Raw genomic sequence first — 26,387 nt, 5'->3', positions numbered from 1 at the left:
GACCCGTACCAGCTTCGCAGAGGTAAAATTTATTGATAAAGAAAATGCGTTTAGTATCAAAATATAAAGTGATAATATATTAATTGCTTAAAGTTTCAAAGAAGTTTTAATTAAAGCCTGTAATGGATAAAAGTATAATTTTAATAAAATAAATCGATGTGTTTTATTTTTTGTTTAATATTTTAAAATTAAGATTATTCATTTGATATTTTGGACCACCAATTCCTAATGCACTATAGTGCACTATAGTGCATTAGGAATTGATGGTGATGATATAACTTGATGATATAACTATTAAACAAAATAAATATAATACATAAATATTTTGTGGTACCACTAATCACTATGTCAGCAAACAGCAAAACTGTTTTGTTGTCGCACTCACAGCGGGGCTATTCCACCAAAATAAGGTCACTCGCCATGTTTTGTAACCAGCTATATTTGGAGTATCTTTGAAGGATAAAATCAGAAATGAGGTTATCCGGAAAAGAACCGGAGCTACCGACATGCTTGATATTTGGCTGATGATGATGATTATGATGAGACTATTCTCATGACTAATTATGGGTAATTAATTCTTTATGATAAACTTCCTCCTTGTTCTAGCCCTGGTCCTGAAATCTAGCCCCACATCGGGCTATATTAAACTGAGCATCAACAGAATAAAAACATATTATATAAACAAAAATAAAATTATTTACATTATGCAAGAGATCGTGATACTAAATACATGCCAAATTATGTACGAATTCTTTGCAACAGAAGGAAACTGGACTTTAAAGCTTTAATAAGTATCTGCCCACTTGGGTTTGGCCCGTGAGTTGTGAAGAATAAAATAATAAAAATAAATAATAGCTTTTTTTAATAATATTATTTGCCCCATTCAAAGGAATTACTAATATTCTTTATTTCCCCCTTCTATTGAGCTTTGAACCTGTGCTAGGAGTGGGGATGATAATAGCCCAAGGGGTTGGGATCGAATCTGCGACTTTTTACATCACTAGGCATCCAAATGTAAACCAATGCGCTATTAACGTTTCAAATTAAAAGGTGATTTCGGAAAAATTACTACTAAAAATACAAATATTTTAACAGAGTAAAATAATTTGTTCTAATAAGCTTGACTTATTTTATAACGTTAATAAATATAATTAACAAACAAATAAAATCGCTTCTTAAGAAAATTTTATTAATAACATAAAACGATTATATTAAAACACTTCTGAAATAATATATTAACAGATAACTAAAAAAATGACAACATAAACAAGAAAAATAATATCTTTTATTTAACTAACTGCGAAGAAGAATCATAATAATAATTATTTTTCTGCCGTGAAACTATTAACACGCGTGGATCAGGAATCGGTGACATTTGCATTGCATCATGTAACATTTCTGAGACTTGTATACCTAAATTTATATCTGTTAAAGTTAGCAAACGTATTGCTTTTCTTTGCAAGTCTGGAGATACAGGAACTAACGATTTTACAGTATTATTAACAAGTCTCTCTCTCTGATCGCGTTGCAAGTAATTATTATAAAAATCTGCTGCATGATCTAAATCAACTGCGTTAGCTTCCAATATTGTATATCTTTCTTTAGGCCGACTCGGATCTACATAAGGAACGGGCCCGTTAAATGAATTAGGATAGTAATTTGGTGCATCCATCATGTTATCCCTTACAGGTGGCTTACCATCGCGATCATACACTTTCCAATACAAAGGAGTATTGACTTCGATTCTATTATGGTTGACTCCTAAACGGTATACTTGAGTATCGCGATATGATGATCTTCTAGATTTAAACAGATTATCCATTGGTCCAGGTATCCCTGGTACTAAATTACCGGGATTAAAAGCACTCATTTCCGAAACTCTAAAAAAGTTATCGGGATTCCTATCTAGAACTAGACGGCCAATAGTAATAGTATGATAAGTACCCATTTTCCATAATCTTGTAATTTCGAATGGATTGTAATCAATATTCCTAATATCAACAAATGACATAACGTCCATTTCCAACGTCCAAGCAGGATACATTTTGTTCTCGATGGCATTGTATAGATTCCTATTAAAATAATCAGGATCGCGTGCAGCAATAGCTTCTGCTTCATCAGATGGCAGATTTTCAACACCTTGCTCTGTTCTAAAATTGAATTTGACGAAATACTTATCACCGTACTTATTATTGATCTCGTAAGTGTGAATTAGAAAAGCATCCATTTTTGTATATCCATTTGGAATACCATAATCAGAGTATAGCCACAAAAATGCGTGTATAGACTCTGGGTTTTTAGTACAAAAATCCCAACGCATGGATAAATCGAAAAGATTAGTTTTAGGATTCCGTTTCAAGGCGTGAAAAAAGAAAGGAAACTTTACAGGATCTTTAAAGAAAAAAACAGGAAAATTTAAAGCCACGAAGTCCAAGTTACCTTCTTTTGTATAAAATTTAACAGCCATACCTTTCGTTTCTCTAGCAAGGTCATTTCCGCCTAGGTTTTGATTTACTGTAGAAAATCGGACTGCTGTGGGTGTTATTTTTCCTATTCCATTAAATACGTCAGATTTTATGTACTGGGATACATCGTTAGTTACCTCAAAATAACCAAATGCAGCTGTACCCTTAGCATGTACCACTCTCTCAGGAATCCTTTCTGCATTGGCGTGGGTGAGTAGATCTATATGGTACTGGTTTGAAAAGGCATCGGAATTCAAAGAAATTGTCTCTCTTATATCTACCGGCTTTCCTGAACTCGTTGTGAGTATCCCTATCGGTATCTGTCAAGATAAACATTATATCATTAGCAACAAAAAATCAATTATTATTAATCTTTTGTAAATACCTTCAATATTAGTAAAGATAGATCTAAAAGAGGTCAAGGTTGATAGAAATTCTAGTAATGAAATATTGCTGTATAACTTATATTTAGAAAATAATTCATCTTTGACCTTTCACTTTACTTTTTTACTATTAAAGATATTTGTATTCTGAGTTTTAATGCTTCATTGGTTTAGCGATTGGTTAAAAGGCTGCAGATCCCGAGGTTCTTTATTGAAATCATGAATCTGACCATTTTTTTTTTGTTTTTTTTTCCGCGAAGAAATCCTCAGTAGCAAGTCGAAGTTTGCAAGATGGCAAAGGTAACACTCCCGCGCCTTGAAATGCACACTAAACATTGGTCCAGCGCCAGAACTCTCTCTACTTATGCCGGATTGTCATTATCCCATCGGATTATGAGAGAGCGCACCTGTGTTTGTGCCACACTGGTCTAATATATCTATATAAATCTCCAGATTTTTATTGTCTATTATCCACTGAATTCTAACTGATATCGATTAGAAGAACATCATCATCGTCTTCTTCATTGTGCTACCACTTTATATTTAACATTAAACTCAGGCGTCAGCTGTCCATATTCCATAGTCTCTGTAATGGGGTACCTGGTGGATTCTTAATAGATATATTATATATATTATCCACATACCGGATGCTGTTCTTCGAAATCACACAATTGTCGAGTAGCAGGATCCGTTCGATTGAAGTATTCATATAACTCATAATCAATTGTCCTAACATATTTACTACCGATTACTATCAACAGCCAATGTAGAATAATCGAGCTCTTCATTACGATAAAGGTTTTTTTTTCATTTCATAACAATTCTATATATACACCGAACATTTACATATTCAAATAGATTGACTTGCTTAAATGATAAAAAGTGAAATCTGTATATAATTAATTGTTTAGGGTTCTTCAGCAAATACGGCTTTCCATAAATATTAATTTGTTTATTAAAAAGTTTTTATTTAACGCCATAACAACATTTTTTAATAGGCAAAAAATCTAATCTGAAGAATGTAACCTGACTTGGTTGGTTCTGAAATTAATTCTCTGCAATTATATTATTTGAATTAAATAATTCGGTAAAATATCTAGAATACAGCATTGAATTTGCAAATTTAAAAAAAAACTCCACTGACTCATCACGAGAACTCCAAAACTATAGGTGAGAATACTTTTTTCGTGATGTAGACACTCGTTTAGGACGAATACTTTGTGTGAATTTTACCCGTACAAAATCAGACCATATAATATAGTAATATATATATTAAGATTAATAACTAATACATATATAACTAACAAAAAATAAGTGTGCGATATTGTGAAATGGTATCAATAAATCTTCGAATCATTTGAACGAAGTGAATTACATTTGTGTTGCGATGGGCAATAAACTAAACAGCGTTGAGTTAGTGACAGTAATTTTTTTTTTAGTTAACGTTCAAAATCATTCACCTGAAAGTAAGTGGTCATCGTCGCATAATGACGCCTTCAACATACAAGGAATTGCGGACTTGAAGGAAAACTGGTGTACACAATGTTTAAAAACTCCCATATTTTAGAACTCCGGAAAATTCTCAGGAGGAAGATAATTGCGCAACCTCGCGCACGTGCACGAAAAGAATGATCGTGACGCTCGTACATTAATGGGTTGCAGTTGCAGCTGAAAAAGGTGCGATTTAAAAAAATCCCTGTAATATTCCTTATTCATCAAATATTAAAAGAGAAAAATGCATTTGCTTCAAAAGGGCAAAAATAAAGGTATACTGGATAATGAGACTAGTATTTGCACACCTTGCATTTTTATTACCAATTCCAGAATCAAGTAATTTGTCCGGACCAGCCAAACTATCACAAAAAAATACCTTACTTTTTAATTTAATAAAGTAATTTAAAAGTTAATAGTGGTAATCGATAAAATTTCCCCTGCATGTCATATGGATCAAAATTAGTATAGATTGAAAATATAATTAATATGGGTATTCTTTTTCCAATAAAAATACAAATTTATACATTTTAAACTAAATATTTTGTTAGCGTCCAACACACACTTAACCGTTACCAATAATTGTGGGCGTAAACCGAGATTTCCTGTAACATTGCACATTGACGTTAATTGGAAAATATGATAATATAAACAGCTATTATTTGCAAGAAAATTAACATAATATACAGTAGACACACATTCTTACGCCTATCGAATGTGCTTCGTATGTAATATGAAATATAATTTTAGAAAACAAATCTTTCGGTGTGATAAATACGGGTAAATGAAAAACGCTTCACGTAAATATTCCATCGACTGTTAAGGCCTTCTGAGGTCAAGGTTAGAAACCTGTGAACAAATAAAAGTAATTGGATTTTTTTGTCAAGAAAATCTTAATTAAAGCCCCGAATAAGGAATTTGAAAGAGTTTACGCTCCAGTGTTACAGAATGCACGTTATGCTGTTATACCCTTCAGCCGTGTCGGATTCCATGTAAGTCGTGTGTGTAAGTGAATAGAAATTGTGCATGTGGATACACACCCACTTGTGTCTTATAATATCTCCTGCGCAGATGGTTTGTCTCGCTCAGTATTTATATGAAGGATAAAAAAAATAGTAAAATAAGTAAGTACATTAAAAATGTAGTATAACATGTATGTATGTATGTATGTATTAGACAAGTTTTAGTATAAATTTTATTGAATATTTATTGAAGAGATAATTATTCGAATGTATATGCGTTAAGTCCCAAAAAAAGTTTCTTTGTGTGGTGTAATATAAAACGCATTTTGGATACATAACTTATATTAATTGTATTCAATAATTATTTATATACAATTTCGAGAATAATTAGAAAGTATATAGCGATCTTGTTATTCGTTACTTATTATATTGGTGTTTGTTGAAGGTGTTGTTTCTACACCTTTTAGAATAAAAATAAAATTAACACCTTTGTATACAAAAATAGGTTGACAATTAACTCACTTTTGAAAAATACCCTTTTAAATTAGAGTAGGTACAGCGACAGCATTAATTAATTTCATTTAATTGTGTTGTAATTCTTGTTTCGTTTCAGATGTTATTTAAATAACTGTTTTTCATAATATTTTATAAGCACTGATGTGTATTGTAAAAAAAGGATAATATTTTAATCAAGTTACCTTATTTGTTTCAACTAGAGCTTGTAAATCAGCTTTTCTAAAATAAATATTATAATTAGAAAAATTATTTACTTCAATATTTTTAAATATATATACAAAAATTATGATGATAATGATGTTTTCCGACATTGATTGATAGATTAGTCTATAAAAAATAATATTTATTGTAACTCACTACTTATGCCGCAGCATTTAAACATCCATATCGTTAAACCACTTTGACACTGAGAATTTATATATTCAAAGATAGATAACGTCTGCCCTAACTGGCAGTTTGTTATAAAATTATTGATTTATTTTCTTTTTTATGTAAATATATTAAATGTATTAAATTTAGTAGTGAATAGTCCAATTAAGTGTTATATTTTAGTATATATAGTTTAGAGTACTAACAATTATTTTTAATTTACCTTATTATTAACCCTTAATGTTTGTGTTGTTCTAGGTTAAGGATTAACAAGGAAATTGCTACTACTATGCTAGTCTTCAAAGTTTTATTGATTTTGTTTCCTCATCCGTAACAATCAATCTCTTTCGTGTCTTCTCCATCCTACGTGACATTGGCGGCCTGTGCCCTGTCGGCACAACTAAAATCCATTAAACTAAGAATTGAATTGAATTGATTTCTTGTCATTAAGTCAAGTCCTTATCAATTTTATACAAGTCCTTAAGTAATAGATCTTATCTACAATTAGATATTCTTGGAGCACAGCCAGTAATAATATATATAGCGTTCATGTATAAGCCGCGTCTTTACTTAAGCTGGCAAATCTTGATAATATCGATTCGTTTCTATAAACAAAGATGTAATAATTGTCATAAATTATTATGAGTAACATTATATGTGTATCGATCAACAATTAAGTAAAATTTTTGATGCTAATATAATAAAGTTAATATTTGTTATGTCTAGCATGTAGGCTCAGCTCAGTCGTTCAAGCGATAAGGAAAATTAAACATCATTACTAAAATTTCATTATCGTATAAGTGCTATCAATATTGAATCATTTATTTCAGTGATTTTCATAGTATTATGTCATAGAGTATACAACTTTATGTCCTTATTTGATATAAAAACCATACTAGATAATAGATAATAATATAAAATATTAGATAACAGATAATATTAATCAATAATCATCCCTTATAATCTCAGTTTCTGTTTCTTCTCTATTCTGTCTCAGAATCTTTTTTGACAACTGTCAACAAAGAAAATATTTATTTAAATATTCTACAATATGTACATGACGTTGTTTATTTGTATACCAAACAAGTGGCATAGATGAATTAAATACAATATTACTAATAAACTGACCATCTCATCATTTTAATTATTTAGTATTATTATATCGTCCGACCTTTGTAACGTAAACCTTAAACTTTCAATAATTAAAATAATTTAAATTCTCAATAACAGCACACAAAAATGTATAATGTAATGGATAAGAATAAAAACGAGCATTGCGATTCGTTTGTTTGAAGGAATTGCAAGAAGTAATAATTTACGCAACGGCTTACCTACTTAATAAAGGCGTCGTACATATGATTGAGCAATTGATCAATAACCTCCAATGAGTAAAAAATGAACAAGGCTTTTCAGCAATAATAGAATCATATCCTCTGACATTTCGTATTCATTTGTAACATATGGTTTGAGTGTTATTGCACAAATACGACTCGGACATTGTTTTTATTTGAAGCTATTATAAAATATAATACGTAAAGTATATTGTTTTGTAATTTCTATGTATATATCATATATTTCTCATATAAATTAATAAATAATAATATTTATTACGACAAATGGTGTTTTTAGTGTTTAACGCGCAAACTTGCATCTTTTTGGGGTTGAAGTGGACTAGGTTTAGCCGGCCCCAGTCGGAGACTTTGTTTAACGAAGCCTCGATTTCAGACACAAATTTGTTCCGGTCATCGTCGACGTTTTCCTGAGAAAGTATAAGGTGTCTACGGTACTGTCGTCGATACAATCTCATGCTAGTATAACTAATCAACAAATATAATGTGGAAGATAAATCTGATTCACAATTGAGATAGTATATATAAATACTTGTATCGATAAGATAAACTAAATATTGATAAAAGACTTATACTTTATATTCATAGATTTATTGACTTGACCCTTTAATTTGTTCTTTTATTAAGTTCCTACTGTATGAAATAGAAATTTGTTAAAAGTATCCACGTTTGAGATTCTCAGAATTCGATCATTGTGTATTGATTACAAATACATACATCTACTTGCGTGTGTGTAAATATATGTTAGAGAATAGTAATATTTCTTGAGAGGAAATGACGTTACAAACATCAATTAAATTTAATTCAATCCGAATTTGCAAAAATACAATAAAAAAGGGATCATACATATATATAATTGTTACACATACAAAAAACAACGCGAACGAATTCGTTAGTGCATTTATATTATGTTCAATTCAATACCTGTTACAAAATACCTTATAAAATATTTTATCTTTCCACATCACAATAATGTAATAAACCAATTTATCAACAAAAATAAACTTGACCTTCGTCGATGATATTAAACTTTGGAAACGTAACAGATTTGTGTCAATTTAAATCTGACCTCGTGTTATTCTGAGCTCATGATCACGGTCGCTCTCAGACACGTTTATCCAAGGGGTGACAATTGCTAAGCTGACAGAGTTACTGAGGCCTTTCATCCTTAAAAAAGAAACATATAATTATATACTTCTAAGATCTCCTAAAGAAGTAATTTAAACCACTCCTACACGACAACATAAATGTGAAATATTGAACATTATACAAATAAAGTTAAAATTAAAATTGAATAATCATATTTGCAACATTATCAAAGAACAAAAAATAAAACATGGTTATGTATGTGATACGAATTTTTATATGTTACGTACTAAAGGGTTTTTAAATTTCTACTTTATAAGAATATTTTAATCTTTATTTTTACTCTCAATTTACTCAGCACAATCAAGATCGAAAAAAATGTTGCCCTATTTTTAAGTTATATTTAGTCGAGGACTGAGTATAGACATTGAATTTATTTTAAGTATTGAAAATAGTACACGGGGCATTAAGCTGGTTTATGCCTCATTTACTAACTACCATTATATTGGCAAGTGTCAGGCGGCTCTATTATCGTTCGTACTCTTAATGGCATACTCAGGCTCAATCATCAACATTTATGAGAAAATAAAATTACTGGAACTAATATTTGAAACAAAAGTTATTTTACGTAATTTGATATAATTTATTAAATTGTTTAAGAATATTTTATTGCCATTTTAATGATATATTATTTTCGTACAATCGATATTCTGTGTGTTTAAAAAGGCGTTGATTTTATTCTACCAACACACCCTAGATTACCGCGAAGCTGATGCTACGTCATTTATAAATCCATACTTAGGACGTAGATGGCTAAAAAAATATACACATGCGATTTAAGCCAAGCCTCATGTTGTCGTGCCAAACTATTTCCATACCTATGATAATATTAAACTGAGGTTACATCTGTCCATAAAAAACTTTTCCACTTTTATGAATACCGAGACAAAAAATACATTTTGTTTTAATATTATAAGTACAAAGAGGTTTTAATGAAACTTCTTGAGATAAAATTAATGTAATAAAAGTCTAATCGTTCTCAAAGGCGACGTGCATAGAATCAATACTTCACATAGCCAAATGTCTCGCGAATCTATTTAAGTATTTGCTTAAAACATTCAAAAATAGATCTTAACTCTTGTGTATAGAGCTTAAAACAGTTGAGCCAATATTTTATTGACCTGAGTGCCACGAGTACGGAAATAGGTCAGGTCAGTGTCTCTGCATCTTTTTAATTGGTATGGAAACAGGTGTGTGATGTAAATAGGTGACGAGAATTGCTTGTAATTGACTTTGATGATACATTTGGATTTGTATTAACTATTAATAAGTGATTTAATTTTGTTAAAAATATTTAAATGTTTTACTAAATATATTTTCCGAGAAATTCGCATATTTTGGATCGTAATCGATGGCGGGTTCAACACACAAGGGACAAGCACACTTATTATACGCATACGGCGGTAAGTACTACATTTTAGTAAGGGTATCTCTCTTTGTCATCTTTTTATGTATTGAGGTCTATTGTTTAAAATAATTTTAATATTTAACTTATCATGTAGTAATCTTAGTAAGGTTTTCAATTACTTAGCGGTTGAAAAGTCAATTTTTATTTATTGCCTATAGCAAGAACTACTGCATAGGTAGTATGAATTGTATACTTTACAGCAAAATATAAGATAAGGCAAATACATTCATGATAGACAAAACAAAACCGCTTGCAGCGGTGGAATTATTTCAGCTGAGATGATGACAGTTTATACATTCGAGTCACGTCATATAAACACTATCAAATGCACAATATTATAAAACCAATTGATCTTATTATAGTCTCCGAAAACATCGACAGCGATTAATTGTACAATAGTATATTTACGGACGAAACATAATTACAAAAAATATTTTATCGCCCCAGAAGCCTTAAAGGAACACCTTATAAAATCAGCTTAATATTTATCAGTTTTGATAGTCCAATAAATATGTAAAGAAACCCTACGATTTCTGTAACCTTTTGTAGTTTTAGATATTCATTAATTGTGATCGTAAACAAGTAGGTTTTCTATTTTAAAGATGTTTTTTTTAAATTATATTGTTCTGAAGTTTTATCTTCACATTAAAAAGTACTTATTTCTAATGATACATTGTAAGTCAACAATCATTGACTACATAGACTACATAAACTAACGAAGACATTCCTTATGAACGACTATCGCGGTCAGGCGAGTTCTTGAACGAGATCGAATATTCTAGAACTATCTACAGCTTGGGAATTGACATATGGTACGTGACAGTGAAGTATGGAAAAGTTTACACGTTTTACGTTAACGAGTTTCCCCTGACCTTTTGTATTTTAGTTTCATATAACTTTTCTTAAAGTTTTGGCTTTCTAACTAAACATACTATTATCAACTTTTCATACTAAATTCAGTGTAAGTTCCCTTTCTTAAATCATATCTAGATATTTATTTTTCCTTTTACTTTAATAGCAACACACAATTCGATGAGATTTTCTATTAAATAAGTACCTAATCTTTCTTCTGGACTCCACCGACGTGGTACTTTTGGTTATGACTATGGTACGTTCACGAAAAGTAATTTAAGGCGAGTTTTAATTCAGGAATTATTAAGATACATTCATGATTACAATTTTGTTAAATTATGATTTATTAAATGCCGAGAGCCAAATCCAACAAGCGCAGAAGTCTGATTCTGTGAGTATTCACTTCGTATCTCAATCGTGAAATGTTGACAACAGACTTACCATACGCCATTTTCATACGTGTATCATATATGTTTAATAATTAAATATAATGTTTAATATTGAATTATGACATTTCACGTTTTCACCGTTTACTTTTTGTTTATTCGACTCGTGTGCGACGGTCAAGGAAAACATCGTGAGAAAACCTGGCCGTCATTTTTGATATATTTCTATTACGTTTGTGTGAACACTAAATAAGTGTGATTGAATTAGCTGAAAGTGAAAGTGAAGTGAAATTATATATGTTTTTATGTATTGTTGTATCTTTATAATACACTTTAAAAAACATATATCTACAGACAATGTAACTTGAATAGAAATATCTTAATATTATAAAAAAAAACATAAGTAGATTTATTTATGTAACTTTTTTATGTTTTATAAATTATATATATCAAGTAGATTATATAAAAATATATCAGTCTGTTATATACATGTACAATATGAAACCTAAATAAAACAATACATTGAAAGAAAATGCTTCCACTCCACTCGCAACCGCTGTGTGACCTAGTAACTACAACAGCGCTTTAAGGGTAAATAACTATTTGTGTCGCGATGTATAACATATCTACATAATAACGTCTGTTAGACAAGTATTTTGTATCCAAGTTGAATAAAAAGACTTTCTTTATTGTTTTATCTACCTATATTTTTAGCAATATTGATTAATTTGCGAATGACATTATTTCAGGAGTCATATTTTAGCATGTGGCTAATTTGTTCGTCCCACTGTCGGTCGTAAGCCTTCTCTCCTATTTAGGAAACGCTTTTTAAGCTTATCACGCCACGCTGCTCAGTCCACACGTACAGGTTTTCGCGTGACGTTTTTCTTCAGCACCGAATTAAATATGCTACAAACAAGCTATAGTATATAAAGGAGAATCTTGGAATTGGTTTTTCTCATGCGTCAAGGTGAAAATAAACCCATAATTATATTTTTTATTTTTCCCACCGTCTAGCTGTTGTATAGTTGTTTGAAACCGATGATTTAATATGATAAAAATAATTCAAATATAGATTTATCTAAAGTTCGAGTAATAATACATCACATGAAGTGTTGCAATTAATTTCAGATTAGATAGACAGATAGATAATCAATGCAAATAATTTTGAAATATATAATTCTTATTTGTATGAAACGAGCTAAGAGTTTATTTGATCTATTATAAGCATATTAATAATAATTAATCAAAAGTAAAAAAAAAACAAGGTTGACTGATCTGCTGTCTTTGCCTGTTTATTTAAAAAAATACTTTTTTTTTTCAATTTATTAAAATCCATAGATCAATCAATTAGAGAAGTGAGGTAAAAAGTTATACGCATATAAAAAGGAAAAAACTTAACTATAATTCCAATCTTTAGATCTTAAAGCATTTTTCCTTTGAACGTCGATATTAAAAAAGTTCGACAAAATGAAATTAAGCTTCCAGAGCTTAAAAAAGGTCGTTAGAAATGTAAATTGGACTTCGGTTACGAATTTTAATCACGTCTACAAAGAGAGTTCGAGTTTAAGACAAAAGTTTCATCGGTTCTATTCACGGTTTTATACAAATGTATAACAGCTTATTTTAAAAGGCATAAAAACGGTTAGATAATTACATTACTTAATCGCTTTCGCTTTGAAATGTTTATAATATATATTAAGGTATATTAACGCAAACAAAACGTATATATATATTGTAATCTCGACTCGGCTCTAATTATAACCACAGTATCTTGAGCCATCATTTTACGTGAATGATATTGAAATCTAAGCGATTATTTTAAAACACACAAATAATTTATGGTTCACTATAAAATGGCTACGTTTCACATTATTTTGTGCTCTGCTCGTAAAAATAATTGCCAGTTACACCGGATCTTATTAAAAAGAACATATATATCTTCACTTGCCACATCTATACTACACTACACTAACATACAGAGTCTTATGAGTTTGAAATATATAGAAATGGACAATATTGTTTTATTATAATAATATGTAATTAAAAAATCTATGTTTTTGAATGTCACCATTTTTCCTATTTACTGTACATTAAAATGATTACCCCGAAAGACCAAGGTAAAAAGTTATTCTTTAGTAGTTTGTTCAAATACTTCTAGTAGTTTTGAGTCACATAAATATGTATCATTCCCACTGCACACGTAAGTTTTTTGTTACCTATAATTTAAAAGCTTATTTAAAATAATTTTATATAAAATGAATGAGGGGCATAGGTAATCTCTAATACGAGTCTGAAGCGAAACCTTTATCTGCAGTTAATAAATCACATCCTTGGCGCGCATCTTATTCAAAACGATAAATCAAATGTATTAATAGCAAGACTGATGTATTAAGCAGCTGGCGATGTAAATTTACTGAATATAACGTATTTCTGAGATATTAATTTTATAATAGCAGAAATATAGACCAATAATCGAGTGATTCAATTATTGCCTTTGTAATGGACGAAAAACACGCAAAGTACTTTAAAATACAAAACAACTTCAGTGGTAATTTCGGCGTGATTTACCGCCGGTGGGCCATATGTAATGAACCGGAACTGCCACATCAGTGACAGAGTCAGCAACGATGTCTGGATCATCCGGCGAGGAGGAAATGCACCGCTATGGATAGGACCCAAAGAAAGACTGCATCCCATTCTGCCATATCATATGCTAAGAGTCGAGAACAAATCTCCACCCATCGATGGTATGTTATCCAATTCATTTGGGATAGTCGACCTAAAAGTAGAAAGCACCCACGATCTTTGTAGATCAAGTGAATAATAATAATTATTAAATTAAGGGCTTAGACAAAAGTAGTGAAGTCAAATCGAAGCGATTCCGATCGTATTTATTTCGTAAATAACGTGAAATTGATACTTAAATATGTATTTTTATATATTGGTGTTTCTATAAAAAAAATCGTCAATCGACAGTCGATGTGACGTTTCTAATTTGTTTAGATTTTAAGAACAATTAATATAATTCTATAAAGACTAACGGTGTTATTTCTACTGAAGGAACGTAATGTTTACGATCACAAATCCAAGAGTTCGTTTCATGTATTTGATTTATACGCCATTAGCTGCTCTTTTATTTGAAATGTGTACATGAATTAGTACTTCATTTGTTCTATATTTGACGTTATTAGTCAAACACATCCCGAAAATACATCTTCATCGTTAATTATGTATTATTTAAACTTTTATTTATTAAATTTAATTAATTAAGATTATTTTAAATAATTTAATTTTGGACTGTTAATAATATATCGAAATATATTATTATAGTATATACGTTTCAGTCATAGTGATTAAATAGCTATTACACATAATGGCTGGTCATATGTAATAGCACAATTGACTACACAATGTGATAAATTAATCACTTTATCCGGATATTATTCATAATAGCGGGTCAAAGTTAGCCAAAGTAATAAATACGGTCTAATTTACTTTATAAATTAAAGTGAATAAGTTTTACTTCGTCTTCTGAATCGTCATTTAACAAACTATATTAATTAAAGTATAATTATTATCTATGACAATGTTATTATAAATCTTAAAATAAACATTATAATTATTACTTTTCAAATAACAGGTTCCAACACTCATAGGTTGGATATAATTGTGTTTCTACCACCAAGCACGAGATAAATTTAAAAACATAAAAAACCACATCAAACGCCACAAACGTGTTTTCCCAGATTTGAACCCGTTACGTTATGTTAAGTTCCTCTAGATATGTCACCTACAGCATCAACTGAGCCATTTTGACTCATCTACGAAATTATTACATGAAGATGATTTTTTTCATTTTTAACAATAATATTTTATAAAACAGGAGACATATTTAACCTTCATGAAAGCCAAGAGATGCAACAAACTCCGTTCTAAAAGAAAACATTAAAATAAATAGGAAACATGAAACACGTTTCGCCGGAATGGCATATTTTATAATAAGAAAAAAACTGTCAATCCAGCGAAGACCTAAAATATCGCTAAGATGTTATGCGCTATAGTTTAATCTGTTTGATGTTACTATTGTAGTTTTTACTTTTTAATACAGAGTTGTTGGTATACTTACTACAATCATCCAATTCAAGTAAGAAATATTTATGCAATTGGTTTTTTTTTTATTTACACACTAACGGAAAAGTAATCTGAGTGATGAGAGCTTTGTGTTTACTAAAACTCTCATTAGTTGTCACATGCTAAATGGTTTCAAATTAGTGTGTTTGTAGAAACATCAACTAGATCATTATATTAATCTTAAAATCCTTATTCAGAATGTACATAAAAATAGCAAATCTAACGTTGGCTGACTTGATCTCCTTACGAAATTATTTTTTTTAATTATTTTCATGTACGTACAAGACAGTATCCATCTAAAAAAATACTTAAAGGATTTGATGAGGTCAAAACGGTTTATGTTGCAAGAGTATATCTATATATAATTATCTTTTCAATTAACAGCCTAGTTTTTAATAAATAACTACTATTATTCTAATAAAATAAATATTTTTTGAAAAAAAATCAAAGATCGTATCTTCGCAACGCTCTGTATTTAGTAGAAGGTTAGTACAATGTCTGACCTAAGAAACTCTCAGAACACAAAGATATCATTATGATATATGACTTAACGCAATTTGGAATACGTCCACGTCGTAACTCATAAATAGAACAACGGTACTAACATGAAAATACATTGATGCATATACTTTTTTAATCTTAAGTTTTCGTTTACAGTAATATATTTATACGTTTGAAAATAAAGTTGCTGCTCAACAAATAACTTTCACACTGTATTCTTCGAAAAACAGGAGCTGAAACTATTGATATATGTATTAAAATACGTACAAGATTTAATGTTACAGGCGACTAGCTTGATTAGCTAAGTAATGGACGAATGTCTTTCAGGTCGCTGGTTGAACTAGTTGGTTACGACATATACACATTTTTAATAAAATTTACTCACATACATTGAAAATATGCTCTAACATAATATCAAACACAGACAAATAAACAAACAAATATTTATTACAGAATAGGTACTACTCATTTAATAATAACACAACGGTTCTTGTTTTTGTATAGAATAATTTACCGCGAAATATAAACACAATATTTATTATATGCTATGTTCATTTCATAGACTTTTATCATTGGTTTACTAATACAGTTTGGAAATAATATGATTTCTTTATTATGACATGACCTAGAGGCACGAATACGTAAATGTCAACTGAAGATTGTGGATCTGCGTAATGGTATAGCTACCAAAACTTATTTTTTCCCTCAGTGAATGTTAAGATGAAAGGTAATTCTAGACCAACTTTAGCGTATCCTTGATATTCGCTGTTTATTTCGATATTATATGTTTATTTCTTTTAGTAAAATTACGTTTTTTCTCTGTATAAGAAATTGTGATTAATAAATTAACAATAATTACTCTAGTCACAATTTAAGAAAAAAGGTCGATCAAGTCAATTCACAATAAGTTTAAACTTATAATTAATTTTAGGTTAAGATTATGTAAAATTCTTAAGTTGAGCTAAACATGAAGGTCGATAGAGTTCGGTGACAAAAAAAAATAATCGGCATTTAACCGTATCTGTAAAATACTTTGATCTACGGCTTTTAGTCTCCATGACTTAAAATTAAAATAATGTCTATTCGGAAAATTCTTGTAACGAAAATTGTTCCAATGACAATATTGACAAAAGTACTAAAAGTTTAATTAAAAATGAATTCATTACGCAGCGACAAGTATTCTAGTCCTACAACTAATTGTGAAATTTTCATAAACAATTAAAATTAATATTTTAATATATAGTAGAAGGTTTGTCGACTGTTAACTTTAGCGTCTTAAGGTACAGACTGTAATAAATGGATGAAATTATATGATAACATTCTAAGTTCATACGGGTAAGAAATAGATCTAACTTCGTGATATGTTTATTTTAAAATTATCAATTATTATAATACAGTACCCGGCGATATTTTCACGACACACTGAAAGCTACATACCATCTTTGTATACTTTATTTTATAGTGCTATTTTTATTATTATTTTTTAAATATTTATAACACCGAAATTGCTGGCCCACATTGCAAAGTGTTAACAATAAGGAAGAAAACGCTTAAAAATAACATTTTGTTTATTGTAAGTTTTTGATAATTCACTCGTCGAATTGTGCAGAAAAGTAACTCAAGCAATCTTTTATCAGCGACTGCTTGCCGCCATGAGGCACTATGACATGGGAACAACAGTTCCTTGCCACTATACGCATGATCGAGGTTTTTGCGTGCTCGATTGATAAATGCGCATAGCATTACCTTACTCGGCTTTTATGACACCTAAGGATTCAGATGAAAGCTCTTTTCTATTCCATCAAGATACAAAATAAAGCCAAGTGATAAACAACGGAAAAAATTTAGGAGCAAAGTCCTTAAAGTATTGAAATAGTATTTTTAATTAGATTCGTTACTTCTGATAATATCTACAAACTTTGTGTTGTAATTTTTTTAACATCATCAGGACGATTATTTATATTTAAAATTACTTAGTTACATAACTAAGAAAACAATCATCATTAAGTACTATTTTCTAGGAAACTGAATGTCAACCTTTCTAGTATTTGAATATAAATGGATTCAACAACATTTTACGATTGCAAAGGATATCGACAGCTATAGACCCAAGTTTTCTTTGTACATTCGCACGATATCGTAAAAATAACTTATAATACATCCAATTTGCATGTCGACCTAAACATAAATCGAAGTTATTCATTGCGAAACGAGACATTATATTGAAATAGGTTCGTGCGGAGTCAGCATTATTCAAGTATTGAGCTTTGAGGTTTCATTTCGTTAGGCTTACTGTCCACAACATGGTGTAGAATTTGTAGCGATAAGACCATTTTTACATAATTCCTTTATATTTATAATTTCATTTTTGTATAATATATTTATGTAATTATAATATATATTTTGTATAATTCATTTTTGTAGGGTTGTATAAAATACTTTTTTTTAGTTTACCTGTTCATTGTTTTTAATTATTTTAAGAAAGCAGACAAGCAAACGAATCACTTGATTGTAAGAAAAAAAAAAAATTTCTTATCGGGTATTTATTGTATAAGTACTATCGCGTATCTAAAACCTACCCATTCAGAAGCAATATTTTTATGAACATAGTTATAAAATAGGTAATAAAAATCGAATACATAAAAAAAATGACTGAATAAGTATAGCATACAATAATATAGCATATATATATAGTATTAGAAATATTCCTGAATTATAGGAAGACAAGTCTAAATAAATCAGAAGCAGTTGGACGTACTTGGTAACTACGAACAAGTGAACTCTCACGAGGGAAGCTATTAGTGTCTACTTAAACGTACTTAGAATAACTTGAGTAATGCATAAACTCAGCAGTGTACATTAATACTCAGTAGTTGGTAATGTATCTAACAAAAGTTTGCGTTAACTAAATTACTGATCTCACTGTTAATAGCAGTTGTTTCTATTTTTTAATACGTCTTTCGCTTGCTCTGTTTTTATTCGGGATCTGGAGTGCGATTATGTAATTAAATAAATATGATTATTGTAGTCAATATCGTATATCAAGTCCGTGTTCTGCGGTGAGGTTTGGGATTCTTCTTGCAGAATAACTCTAAACTACAGTGTGTACACCTGGTAACAAAATAACAGAATTTAACGGCTAGTCATTTCCTTGACTCAAACCCTATTTGGAAACATTCGCTTAATGAGTACATTTGATTCTTACGATTTGAGTTAGACGACATTTTTCTACCCTGGTATCGAAGATTTGCAAAGTATCTTCTGATATAGAGACGAGAACTATTTGAAACTAAATTAAATTAATTCATAACACGTAACGTACGTCTTTACTTTTAGTTTTGTATTATATTATTTTTTTTTTTAATAAAACTTATAAACCAAACTAATTTGTATAGATTTAATTTATTAAATTAGTATCCACGTCACTTGTATTTTAGAAGAGTAAGCTCCAAACTTCTCGAAAAGGAGAGAAAGCCCGGCAGCACCCAGCAGTGAGATATTTACAGTCAGTTACTTTTTGTATGTTCTTTTATTTTATTTTTTATGTTATTATTTCTACATCGTGTGTACAAACTTTTCTTCACAAAATGCTCATAATTCACTTCCATCTCAGCTGTAAAATATAGGCTTTTTTCTATGCAATTTAATTGAAAATTAAATTAGATACGTATTAAGTCGCCAATATTGTGAGCGCTAAAATTATAAACAGTCATTCTGAAAAACCCTATAGATTTAAGCAATTTCTACTAAAAGTATACCGTTTGCAATATTGTAATAATTATCTTTTAATTTTGTCAATAATTTCTTATACAAGAATAAATATCTACTTGCATTGTTTGAAATGTTTATAAACATTTTTGCTTCGTTTATTCATACAATAATTTCAATTCAGAACTTTAAAATTAGTCTGGCTGCTATGAAATCATTACAGGCACATTTCATTTCAAACTTTGAATGTAATCACTTTGTATATAAATCACAATTTTTCATCTAAACCTCAACAAATGTTATATTTGTTGAGATTCAGATGAAAAAAAAAACAATATATGTATATGGTTTTATATTCTACGAATCATAACACACATACAAGAAATTTGGCAGCGACGCCAAATTAATATCATTGTAACAAAAGTTTAACACTCTGTAATTAGAACTAAACGTACCCAAAAGTCGGTACATCTTTTTATTTTAAAATCACCAATCAATACCTTTGAGTTGGTTTCACTTGAGAATTAATTTCAATGTACTTGAATAGTTTAAACTAGTCTCCAATTTTATACACCTTACATCGCCTTCCCCTTCAATACCTCGAACCTAACATGGTTAACGCATACCTTTTAATATTTAAATAGTATTTCCATGTTCTACTGATTTGGTCTTTAATGAAATATATAAAACAGCGTTATTGTTAAAGAAAACATATTAATATACACATTTAGTACAAGGTTAAATTAAACGACTCATTAGGATTTATTACGAACAATTTAATTTAAGACCCATTCATTGCACAAGACAATTATCCGCCTAACCTACTTACTTTATCTTGAAAAAATAATCAAAATGATTATTGTAAGGCAATAATAATAATTGTTAATAACTAGAACAGACGCGGTTATTTTATAGTGAATGAAAAGAGATGATTAACAGCGTTATCATTTATTAATTTCTAATATATAAGAGTTTATTTTCTATGGCTTTTGTAATCACTATTAGCAATTTATAGTTAAAATGTTTTTGAATTTTCTTTTGCTCTATTCATAAATTTTGCTATAACACTTGCTTAACACCTCCATAGTACATGATAGTAAACTAGACACTAAGCTAAGTCATAATTATGACAACTATATACTGGCCCAAGAAGTGTTAATAGTAGCAATAACCCCCTACAACAATGTCTCAGATAATAAAACAACAATATTCATTAAAATATCTGTTAATCGAAGTTCTCTTCACTACTGAGCCCAGGCGATCGTTAAAATTAATGTACCGGCGGTTAGCACTGAGCTGTAATGCAACTATGAATTTTAATAAGGGTAACGTTAGTCTCGCTTCAATTATAACTACCGTTACTACATGAGTAATTAGAAATATTTGTAAATGATACTACTTCTAATTGAAGAACATTATTCGTTTCTCTCCATAGAATATTGAAAATCTGGGCGCTGTTATATTTTGCACTGGTGAGTGTATTTTGATTATACCACCATCAGAGTCACCAGAGCTCATGATAAGAGAGAAAGAGTAAGAAGACATTCTCAAACTAACATCTATTAAAATGAACACTAAACTGACTGGGCACCTCGAACCGAGCTGTCTAAATATTAATTTTCAAAATTAGACCCATAATAATAACATTCCAATATAAATTTCCCAATATCAATCGAACTAGTCTCTATATACTAATATTTAACAAACACATCCTACTTTATATAAAAGCATAAACACTAATAGATACAATAAGGTCAATCTCTCATAATGTTTAGGTCAAGTAACAATACTTTTATCAATAGAAGTTTTAATATAAGATTTGTACCTTATTTAAGTACCGTTTTAAATAATCATTTTTAAAAACGTATTTTTCGCGTTTATTATAAATTGATATAAAATTCAAAACAGTAACAAACTTATATTTATAACTCTCGTCTTAAAAAAAGCGGCTGTTGTCAATGGCCTCGCCCACATTTTCAATATTTTTCCTTACAATTATATAATTGGTCGGAAAGACCAATGTTTTGCAAGTTAGCGAAGTGTGTTTTTTTACCGCTGTTAAAAGTATTATTTACCAAAACCGTAAATTATGTAATTCCATAGTTTTACGAGTCTTATCATAGTCCTTGCAATGAGGTTTTTGTCTGATAAAAAATCTTATTTCTTGTATTTTAGTTAAACTTTTATTTAACTTTAGAATGGGAAAACGGACTGGCAAAAAATCCCCCCTGATGGATAAATGATCACCGTAATATGTAATACGTCAAAACTACTAAAGTTTTTATTTTTTATTTTATGACATATTTATTATGTTCATACGTTAATAATATTACAAATTAATTACAAAAAAAAATGTGTATATAATTTTTTTATATTATCACAAAATTCATTCATCCATATATTTACATGTACAGGTAATTAATATTTCGCAATGTATAATATCAACACATGTCCGCAATGGCCATGTTGTATAATTGGAAACGCGTGTTGTATAATTATTGCAGTACAGTCGGACGCGGCGGTCGGGCGAACGATGCGCCGGAGAGTATCACTCCAAGCGACAGTTCGCCCACAAGTTGTTTTGTTTCCTTGTATTTGCTTTCATATTCTATATTACCTTCTGATTTGCATAGTAAATCTGACAAGCGACCGCGACTATCCCAGAGAATATTTTCTTTTTTCGCATTTCTCCGAGCGCATATATATTTATTCTGTGCATCTACAAACTGTGTATATACGCTGTATATATAACTTACCGTGCTATACAAATAAACTTCTATGTGTGAAATGTTAGACACTGTTTGCAAATTACACTTGGTATACACAGAATCAGAATGACGGAGTAGGTATATTAGAGGTAAATTATAAGCTTATCGCAACTATCAAACCGCTTGAAAAAATATTAACTATATACTATTATATAGATCTCGTGATCTGAACATCTCAACTAATTCGGCTCATTTGATGATGATGGAATATAATTTAAATCAATATTACTTAAATGCTCTTGTAATTCTTATCTTTATGTTTAAAATCATATAATGATTTTTTATATTATATCTAAATAAAATCGGAATGATAAAAGAATTATTAATAAAAATATTAAATAGTTTAGGACCGATGTAAGCCCCTGAAGCACACACCGTATTGGATTAAACCTTGAGAAACCTTTGACCGCCACTGCTTGAGTAGGGTCTTCTAAATGAAGGTTCAAGATGTTTATTGAACGCCAAATTTTTCGATTGTTCTTCCGAATACATCTCACGTCAAATCCAAGGAAGTACTTGCTTAATTTATCTTCAAGAGCTTGGAAGGTTTTTGATTTCGCAAAAGTAATAATAATGTATGAATTATCAATTCAGCTAATAAATGTATTCAAATAATATTTTTTTAATGTATTTTAGAAACTATTTCTGTATACTGTGTTCAGAATACTGATATTTCATAGCTTTTGTTATATGGTCATGGCAAAAAATGCAACCCCTTAAACACTTAACAGATATGGTGGACAAAGCCATCTTCTTCTCAAAATAAAAAAATTGGCATACCACATCCATTGGTTACACAAATTAGTTACACACATTGGTGGTAATTCATGTTGCTAAATTTCTTTCCGAACATGCATTTTTTTTGGAATAATATTTAGTTAATATATAAAATATAATATGCATTTAAAAGTATATAGCACCCCTCCCCATAAGATTAAAATTTGTAGTTTCCTTCATCACGCTTCGCACTACCGAGGTGAATTATGAGAACAATTTAAGCACAGATATACTCATAACTCGGTAGAAAGTGTTTGAATTTAGCATTAATCCTCACGCACCCGCGCACACACACACACACACACTACACACAAACACACACACACACACACACACACAAAACAAACAAACACAAACACACGGACACACTCATAGATCCCAATTTCCGAATATTAAATATTTGTGGGGTGAGACCGCTACGAGGCCTAACTAGCAGACATACTATAATGACTCTTTATAACAACTTCATAAAATATGTTTTAAAATTAAAAATATCGAACAGACCATTTGCAAATAATAAACATTGAGTGGAAAACGTACGGAAAATATAATGATGCATAAAGTTTCAATCTTCCAGACCAATGGTTACATGTGTGCATTGTAAATTACGGTCTATCGCAAAACGATACATGCCATTTTGTGACTTATATATATCACAATTAAATCTACATTTCTTTTTACTTTGAAACTGTATTTTACGTAGATACCTTTGAAATTCCACCCAACGGCAGCGGCAGGACTCGTTTGACCTTCAAAGGACCTTTGTATATCGAGTTAAACGTACTAGAAGTTACATTAGGTAAATGGTTTTTTCACTTACTTTTGGCTGAAAATATATCTTTCATTAATGTTTTTAGATTCAAGTATATATACAAGTAAAATTGTTTACAGCTTACACACACTTACGATCACATCTGTGTGTGATACATGCTACGCAATTTTTACTATGTTAATATTACAGTTTAGTAATCGCAATAGCTTTTTTTATGACACTTTTTTTTCCGATTTCCTGAAAAGCTGTATGTTATACGGCAAATAAAAATATATAATAACACGTGAGATATATACTTGGATTATAATTACACGTATAAAAATAAAATAAGTATTGCAGACAATCAGGAATGCAAGGTAGTTAAAGTTTTTATGGTGAAAGAAATGATAAATAAAATATGTGTTCCAAATACATATAATACTAGCTGAAGCTGCGGCTTTACCCGCCCGAAATTTATAAAACTTTAACCATACCAACACAAACCGACCAGTTTACCCCCCTCGAGATAGATAGGTATATAATCAACTTATAAGGTGGTCTGAGATATAAAATCTTATAAATAATTTACAGAAATCTCTAAAACTCTATTTAGTATTAAAATTTTAAGGGATTTTTGCCCAAACTCTTACCTAATCGAGGTAGATTTAATTGCATCCTGAAGCTATTGGCTTATTGTACATCTTAAAAGACGTATCAGGCGCATATATTGTTATGATTTTAACACGATTAGTCACGGTTCATGTACCTATATGACATTTTTAAAAATCCACAACTTTTAAATGTCTGAATAGATTTGGACGTATGGGGTATCGTTAGAATCCTTAAATGTTTTCAAGTGATACAGGCTATGTATTATTCTATACATTAATTCAGGACCGAGTCGTGTTTTGTAATTTTTTAAGTAAAAAATTGTAATTTAACTACTATTCTGAATGGTAAACATGATGTGTGAGTAAGAACGATGAATCATGGCTTAACAAATACTTTTACGATTATGTACACTTTGATAACCGATGAGGTATTTTTATGCGACCGCGATTCAGTAACCAGTGAGTTTAATCGCGGCGGTGCTGTGCTAGTTTCTGAGCGTCGCGGCCTATGCCCGAATGCGCTACCGAACTGGTACACACCGGCTTTAGCAGATGAACCGTATGTAATTATACCACTGCGTTGTCGTCCCGTAAATTCTAAGACTGCTCAAATTAATCCAAATTGCTCAGAGTCGTATACTCTACACTTATTCAACCAACCAATTGAGTTTAACATGAAGCATTAATGAAAAGTATCTAAGTCAGAGTAAACGATTTAATTAAATATAATATGGATTATATTTTTCTTGTTCTGGGAGATTGCAACGTGTCAAACGCTGATTTTAATTATGATACCTACATTAAAGTTAAATGGATATCATTTTCTCCCTTATATCTAATGTTATGAGTGTAGATACATCATATTGTATCATTTGATTGAATGTTATTGCTCATTTTTGATGTGAAACATCTACCTTCACGCTTTGGGAGTAAGACCATCTCGTGTGCCGTAAGCGGCATGATGCTCTCGTAGATATACAAAATGCCGCTCCCTAGTCTAGTTACGTGTGTATGGTGCGTATAGCAAAACTATATTTTTATTTATTTTATTCGCTATGTATTTGTATTCTTCGATGATTTCACTTGCCGTCACGTGATGGCCACATTTTTTGTAATGATTTCTGTGATATTAGTGCTTCTGAGCCGTTTCTCCACCGTTTTTGGTGCAGTGTCACAAAAAATATATTTCTATTGATTTACCAAATTTACTTAATAGTAACATAAGATACAAAAATTTTATTTTATCTGTCGAGAAGTCTCGTGAGTGGTCAATACGTTATAATATAAATTGACCAAAATATTTTTTATTCAATAAAAGTACTATTGAAACGTCATGTAACAGTGTTGAATGAAATCTAAAGGTACTTTAAGTAAGGTTAGCAAAATTAAAAGAAAATATAAAAAATGGACGTGTTATAAAATTTAAAAATATTGCAGGATTTTTTTTGTTACTTATACAATTACCAACAATCGAAAATGTATAATGTATCAATAACTTATTCTTGTTACTTTTTATCGTAACGCAATCGTATTTCAAAGGTTGCCATTTCAATTGTTTAAAGATCTCTGTTTAAGAATGACGCAATTCGAGTAGGCGTAGGTCTGGGGGGAACCCGTTCGCAATGAGCAATGCCAGGGCAGATGCTTGTGACGTTCAATATTTAATAGTTTAGTTTTAGTAGAATGTGTTCTTGACAATTTATGACACCCAAACATTAAAGTATTTATTACTTTAGGAGTGACTTGCGCCTGCAATAAAATATTAGCAATAATTTAATAACGGTATACTTGACGAGCGAATCAATTTATT

The 26,387-nt window shown here is 30.1% G+C and overlaps 1 protein-coding gene across 1 annotated transcript; it reads right to left on the bottom strand.

Moving 5' to 3' along the window:
- Positions 1–1,285: 1,285 nt before the first annotated feature.
- LOC113402496 (catalase-like) lies at positions 1,286–3,738 on the bottom strand. Its single transcript, XM_026642774.2, has 2 exons — positions 3,493–3,738; positions 1,286–2,785 (listed from the first exon to the last, which is right to left on the bottom strand). The coding sequence occupies exons 1-2, from the start codon at positions 3,634–3,636 to the stop codon at positions 1,286–1,288; spliced, it is 1,644 nt and encodes a 547-aa protein (XP_026498559.2). The 5' UTR covers positions 3,637–3,738.
- Positions 3,739–26,387: the final 22,649 nt, after the last annotated feature.

The sequence above is a fragment of the Vanessa tameamea genome, chromosome 11 (assembly GCF_037043105.1).
Source record: "Vanessa tameamea isolate UH-Manoa-2023 chromosome 11, ilVanTame1 primary haplotype, whole genome shotgun sequence".
In the NCBI taxonomy this organism is placed as follows: domain Eukaryota; kingdom Metazoa; phylum Arthropoda; class Insecta; order Lepidoptera; family Nymphalidae; genus Vanessa; species Vanessa tameamea.
This window is presented reverse-complemented; position numbering and strand designations above follow the sequence as displayed.

What these genes read in the sequence shown, in the direction of transcription:
- LOC113402496 (XM_026642774.2), bottom strand. Translation starts at nt 3,636, where the DNA reads ATGAAGAGCTCGATTATTCTACATTGGCTGTTGATAGTAATCGGTAGT. An exon ending in ATTTCGAAGAACAGCATCCG is followed by an intron (nt 2,786 to 3,492) that starts GTATGTGGATAA and finishes TTATCTTGACAG; the next exon opens with ATACCGATAGGGATACTCAC.